The sequence below is a fragment of the Entelurus aequoreus genome, linkage group LG17 (genome assembly GCF_033978785.1).
Source record: "Entelurus aequoreus isolate RoL-2023_Sb linkage group LG17, RoL_Eaeq_v1.1, whole genome shotgun sequence".
NCBI lineage: Eukaryota > Metazoa > Chordata > Actinopteri > Syngnathiformes > Syngnathidae > Entelurus > Entelurus aequoreus.
This window is the reverse complement of record NC_084747.1, coordinates 37,202,340-37,209,093: the sequence shown is the minus strand read 5'-3', so window position 1 is coordinate 37,209,093 and position 6,754 is coordinate 37,202,340. Positions and strand designations below refer to the sequence as shown.

The 6,754-nt window shown below is 37.5% G+C and overlaps 1 protein-coding gene across 3 annotated transcripts in view; it reads left to right on the top strand.

Moving 5' to 3' along the window:
• Positions 1-737: 737 nt before the first annotated feature.
• LOC133632863 (izumo sperm-egg fusion protein 1) overlaps positions 738-6,754 on the top strand; it is a 32,513-nt gene continuing 26,496 nt past the window's right edge. For 2 of the 3 annotated variants that reach the window (XM_062025628.1, XM_062025629.1), the window contains exons 1-3: positions 793-851; positions 6,175-6,373; positions 6,517-6,591. In XM_062025628.1, the coding sequence (XP_061881612.1) occupies positions 795-851; positions 6,175-6,373; positions 6,517-6,591 (331 nt within the window). In that variant the 5' untranslated portion in view covers positions 793-794. The other variant, XM_062025630.1, reaches the window with a different exon arrangement.

Genomic DNA, 6,754 nt, shown 5'->3' with positions numbered 1-6,754 from the left:
ATTCCAACACATTTCTAATTGTCAAGACACATGAAATAGACACCAAGTTTACATTTGTAGCTCATCTGTTTCAAATGAGAGACAAAAGCTATTACAAGTGGCGGCCAATGGCCATATTTGATTGGCCGCTGTGGCAACCCCAAAGGTCACCGGCGCGGGCGCCCTAGCTAAATCATTTAAGTATGCCCTGAGCTACACCTGTGCCAAATTTGGCGCTTTTAGACAAAAGTGAACGAAAATATCCCTAAGGGCTTCCACTAAAACACAAAAATGAGATATTCTGCACTTTACCTCATGTTGTGCCTCTTTATAGCCAGGAGAGGGCGCTGTTGTACCAGTGCTGTAAACTTATGTTATGAGTGTCTGCACAAAAGACATAAATATCACACAATTCCTCTCGTTATGACGACTTGTCCAGGGTGTACCCCGCCTTCCGCCCGATTGCAGCTGAGATAGGCTCCAGCGCCCCCCGCGACCCCGAAGGGAATAAGCGGTAGAAAATGGATGGATGGATGATGCAGTATTAAAAAACAAAAACAAAAAACAAATAAAAAATAAACCACATTGTTAATTGAATGCCTCTTTTGTGGTGAGCTTTTTTTTAATTATTATATTTCAAGTACAGTCAGTATACGCAATTATGCCCGCCACAAACGCTACGTAATTGTTTTAAACGGTTAACGCAAACTTTGCTCACGTCAGAGGAATACAAAGCCTTAAAGACGTACTTTAAAGCACCGCGTGGAACAAGACGACAACCAAGCCATGACACGGTACTAAATACATACTTAAAAATGTTTGGGGGGGGGATTATGAAAACCTCAACATTAGTTTGGATCTTCTTCTTCCAGGTAGGAAAATCAAATAATATCATTGAGCCTTAAGTCCCTCAAGTGTTGCGTTTCATAGTGCTGGAAGTGTCATTTTGTCAAATATTACGTGTTTTTGTTGTGTTCTATGCATGAATTGCTTCCAAACTCTGGGAATACAGTAAATCATCAACACAATTTAATTTATTTTTATTGCACAACACTTAAGAAATTGAGCATGTCAGTTTGTGGAATTAAATGATAGAAGGGATTAAACCAGTGGTTTCAAACGTAAGGCCCGCGGGCCAGATCAGGCCCGCGAACAGGTTTTATCCGTCCCGCGGAAAGATTTTGCTAAGTACAAAAATGAGCCGACATTTTTGAATGAAAGAAACTGCTCTTCTAAATGTGTCCACTAGATTATTTGTATTTTTGTAGATGACGCTACATATGTACAAACAATTAACCACATGATGTTCGTGTACCAGTCAAGCAAATTGAGCAAACTACATTAATAACATCCTGTAATTTTATTTTGATATTTGTTTTTCTTGGTATATTGAAAATCAACACCAATGAGTTGACTGATGAACATTATCACATAATTTATTCAGACAGTATAAATAACGACAAATAAAGATAGAATACTATTAACCGCAACATGTAAGTGTAAAAAAAACAACAACAACATGGATTTGTACATTTTCAGAATGTGCTTGTTCTATTTTTAAGCAAAGAAAACAGTCTGAAGTTGTCTTTATTTTTAAGTTATCGTGCCGTGATTTTACTAGTCCGGCCCACTTGGGAGTAGATTTTTCTCCATGTGGCCCCCGATCTAAAATGAGTTTGACACCCCTGGCCGAGAGATAAAGTAATGGATACGTTTCTTTAGTGCAAAAATATGACTAAAGAGCACCATCACTAAAAAACACTACTTTTTAAATTTGACCAGAAACTTAGGTATATTTGCACAAATGATCGGTATCGCCGATACCTGCCTAAATTTAACTCAAATCAAAAATAAAATCAGTGTTATCGCACATCACTACATCGGGGCCAAAAAGCTAAAGGATTTGAAGGAGAGGCAATAATGGTTTTTGCTTTTGTTTAATTATCTTACACATTGACTTTTTTGCTTCAACAATTGTAGGTAAGTAAGTGGATAGCCTCTTATCTGTTTTCATCTTGTTACAAATGTCCACATTGTTGAATTGTTCACAAGTTGGTATGTAAATACAATTTTGTTTTGCCGAAAATATTTATCTTGTGTTTTATTAAGATTTATAATCATAATAATCAAACTAAAAGGCAAAAATCACAGCATCATTCAATGATCCTAAAAATGTTAAAGTAAAAAACATCAGTGTGGGCGATACTGGTCCTGTAGTTATTTGCCAAATTGTACCAAAATCTGCATTAATGTGACCCTAAATATGTCGTAGTGCTGCAAAAAGGTATTTACACATTTATATTAGACTTAGATCTTGCCAGAAAAATTAAAAGCCAGTTTTTCCATTTTGAGATATTTTATTGTTGTTTACTTTGATGGTTCATGTTAACAGCACCACTGTGTATATTATTATATTTAAGGTGATTAGATATTTCTCATCTCTTGTAAATATGGTGAGCAAAATGCAAAATATTCTAAACACCTTTCAATAATTGAAATTTGACTCCTGATTGTGGAGATAAACATTGTTTTTTTGTTTTTTTTTCAGGACTGATATCGATTATTCGTAGTCAAGGATGCCTAAAACCGATATTTGTAGCCGATATTCATTTGCAGTAAAAGTTATTTGAACATTAATAATATACGTCGAAAACAGTGGGAAAAGGCTTTAAGTTGTTTTTTAACATTACTTTTGAAAAAACGCCGAAACAGTAGCAACATAGGGGCACTAATGTTGTTAATTTAGCGCAAAACAACGTAAGGGGATTTCACAAACACCTTTATTATGTTTGTCTAAGACAGAGGTCGGCAACCCAAAACGTTAAAAGAGCCAAAAATACAAAAAACTAATCTGTCTGGAGCCGCAAAAAATGAAAAGCCATATATAAGTCTTATAATGACGGCAACACATGACGAAAGTGTCTATATTAGCTATAATAGCCTACTATCAAAATGTTTTGTGTCGCAGGCTGAAACAAATCTTCGTTGACAGTAATGTTGAAATGTAATATTTATTCTACACATTTTTACAACATCAGAGGCTACTCAGAAGGTGAGATAACTCCTGGAAATGACTGGCTTTTAATGGCCAAAGGTATAGATGAGTGTGGCCAAGTTAAGGATGTCTTTTAATAAATGTATTACAATGTTTGGCAAGCTTGGTAATGTTTGCTGTGGTCTGGAACAACATGGCACACAAGCAACTATCTGAAATGCAGCCAATATTACATACAGATAATGTGTCATGTGACATATAAATCATATACAAAGAGGATAAAAGTAAAAAAAATAAATGAGCTCAAATATACCTATAAATGAGGCGTAATGATGCAATGTGTACACAAAGCTATCCTAAATAGCATGTTAGCATTGATTAGCTTGCAGTAATGCACTGACCAAATATGCCTGATTAGCACTCCAACAAGTCAATAAAATCAACAAAGCTGACTTTTGTGCATTCACGCACAGCATAAAACATTTGGTGGACAAAATGAGACAAAGGAGTGGAAGATTTTATATGTAAACAGTCCACACTATGGTGAGTTCAAGAACCGCCGAACTTAGTAGTACAAAACGATGTTCACCAAATACTCTCATCAGTGAAGCACACGCACAAACATATTAAACAGTGGGCTTTCTAACAATTGGGAAGGTTTTGTTTCATGTTTGTTCTCAAACAAAAAAAACATACCGAAACAAACCCCAAAAAAATTCCCCCATCTTTTTCCATTTTCAATTATTTTTTAAAAAATGCTCCAGGGAGCCACTAGGCCAGGGGTCGGCAACCCAAAATGTTGAAAGAGCCATATTGGACCAAAAATACAAAAACAAATCTGTCTGGAGCCGCAAAAAGTTAAAAGCCATATTACATACAGATAGTGTGTCATGAGATATAAATTGAATTAAGATAACTTAAAGGAAACTAAATTACCTCAAATATATCTACAAATGAGGCATAATGATGCAATATGTACATATAGATAGCCTAAATAGCATGTTAGCATCGATTAGCTTGCAGTCATGCAGTGACCAAATATGTCTGATTAGCACTCTACACAAGTCAATAACATCAGCAAAACTCACCTTTGTGCATTCATGCACAACGTTAAAAGTTTGGTGGACAAAATGAGACAGAAAAAAAAGTGGCATAAAACACGTCCTAGAAAGCCGGAGAAAGTTATACATGTAAACAAACTACGGTGAGTTCAAGGATCACCAAAATTAGTAGGACAAAACGTTTCTCGCCAAATACTCGAATCAGTGAAGCATGTTTAATATAAACAGTGTGCTTTATAACAATTAGGGAGGTTTGTGTCATGTTTGTCCTCCTAAAGAAACCATATTAAAACAAAAAATATATTTTTTTCCCCTCATCTTTTTCAATTTTTCATACATTTATGAAAAAGCTGCAGAGAGCCACTAGGGCGGCGCTAAAGAGCCGCATGCGGCTCTAGAGCCGCGGGTTGCCGACCCCTGCACTAGGCGCTAAAGACCCGCAGGTCGCTGACCCCCGGTCTAAGAGGAGCATCAACATTTACATTTCAAAATATGGGAAATCTCCTAGGAAAATTGCTAAAAATATGGGATTTATCTACGCCATAGTAACTTCCCATCTACTCCATTTTATACAATTGTATAGCAGTTTATGGATTTAAATACATTGTAAGGTTTCCTAGTGAGGAACCCTGAATTATTGCAAAAATGTAAATAAAATACATTCTTGGCACCTTCACGTCGCATATAGTCGAGAGATTTTTTAAGCCTGCTGATATAATTTATTTGTAGATGTTACTGAAAGTATAAGAATGCTGCCTCTTCTTCTTTACTTACAGTATATACAGCGTAAGCGCTGCAGAAAAAACTCAATTATTCGCATGCAGGTCAAACGCAAAAAGACAGCTACCAATGAAAAGAGGCCGATACCTATATACATCAACATGCCAAATATCGGTGCTGTCAATAACATCTTGTACAAAACCAGCACTCTTTTACTATGAAGCCACGCTGTTGTAACACGTGGCTTGGCATTGTCTTGCTGAAATAAGAAGGGGCGTCCATGATAACGTTGCTTGGATGGCAACATATGTTGCTCCAAAAAAGCATTAATGGTGCCTTCACAGATGTGTAAGTTACCCATGCCTTGGGCACTAATACACCCTCGTACCATCACAGATGCTGGCTTTTGAACTTTGCGCCTTTAACAATCCGGATGGTTCTTTTCCTCTTTGTTCCGGAGGACACGACGTCCACAGTTTCCAAAAACAATTTGAAATGTGGACTCGTCAGACCACAGAACACTTTTCCTCTTTGCATCAGTCCATCTTAGATGAGCTCGGGCCGACCCAAGGAAGCCTGTGGCGTTTCTGGGTGTTGTTGATAAATGGCTTTCGCTTTGCATAGTAGAGTTTTAACTTGCACTTACAGATGTAGCGACAAACAGTAGTTACTGACAGTGGTTTTCTGACGTGTTCATGAGCCCATGTGGTTATATCCTTTACACACTAATGTCGCTTTTTGATGCAGTACCGCCTGAGGGATCGAAGGTCACGGGCCTTCAATGTTGGTTTTCAGCCTTGCTGCTTACGTGCAGTGATATCTCCAGTTTCTCTGAAGCTTTTGATGATATTACGGACCGTAGATGGTGAAATCCCTAAATTTCTTGCAATAGCTGGTTGAGAAATGTTGGTGTCAAACAATTTGCTCACGCATTTGTTCACAAAGTGTTGACCTTCGCCCCATCCTTGTTTGTGAATGACTGAGCATTTCATGGAAGCTGCTTTTATACCCAATCATGGCACCCACCTGTTCCCAATTAGCCTGTTCACCAGTGGGATTTTCCAAATACGTGTTTGATGAGCATTCCTCAACTTTCTTAGTGTTTTTTGCCACTTATGCCAGCTTTTTTGAAACATGTTGCAGGCATCAAATTCCAAATGAGCTAATTGCAAAAAAATAAAAAATTCTTGTTCGAATGTTAAGTATTTTGTCTTTGTAGTTTATTCAATTGAATATAAGGATTTGTAAATCATTGTATTCTGTTTTTATTTATAATTTACACAACGTGCCAACTTCACTGGTTTTGGTTTTGTACATTTTAGTGGTAATGTGCCATTTATTTGGTTAGTTGAAAAATATATGTGGCATTATTCGTGATGAGAAGCAGTTGCGTTTTAAGCTTGTTTTTGCTTAAAACAGGTGATGGTGCTGGCGCTGATGCTCTGCTGTGCCACTGTGAGCGAAGCCTGTCTGCAGTGTGACCGCAGCATCAGGAGCATGCATGAAGAGTTCACTCTCACTGGCCCAACTCCTGCTGTCCAGATTGACCTGCAAAAAATTAACAATCAGGCTTATGCAAATTACAAGAATACTAGCCTTTTTTTGAAGGGCGTCATAGGTGAGAACTACCCAGTGTGATATTTCTGGAAGTTTACCTTCTTGCTAGTGGTTATTTCCAATTGTAATCAAGTACCTTCTCAAAGTACTGTACTTACTGTACATTCCTTCTTAGTGTTTAACCACTCATGCCTTATTGTTTAGATCCCACCACCTTGTACAGAGTCAAAACAGAGTACCAGAGTGAGTTTAACAGCTTCCTGAAAAAAGGCCGCACGGGTAAGCAATCTAACACGCTGTTTCCATGCATATATAATTATAGCGGAATTTCTTAAGTAGAATGTCAGCCGAGGTCGTACAATATGGTCAATATTCCAACACAATACGCGTCACATAGGAACGCTTTAATGCACAGGCTTACCTGGACTGAAGCCCAGGGATT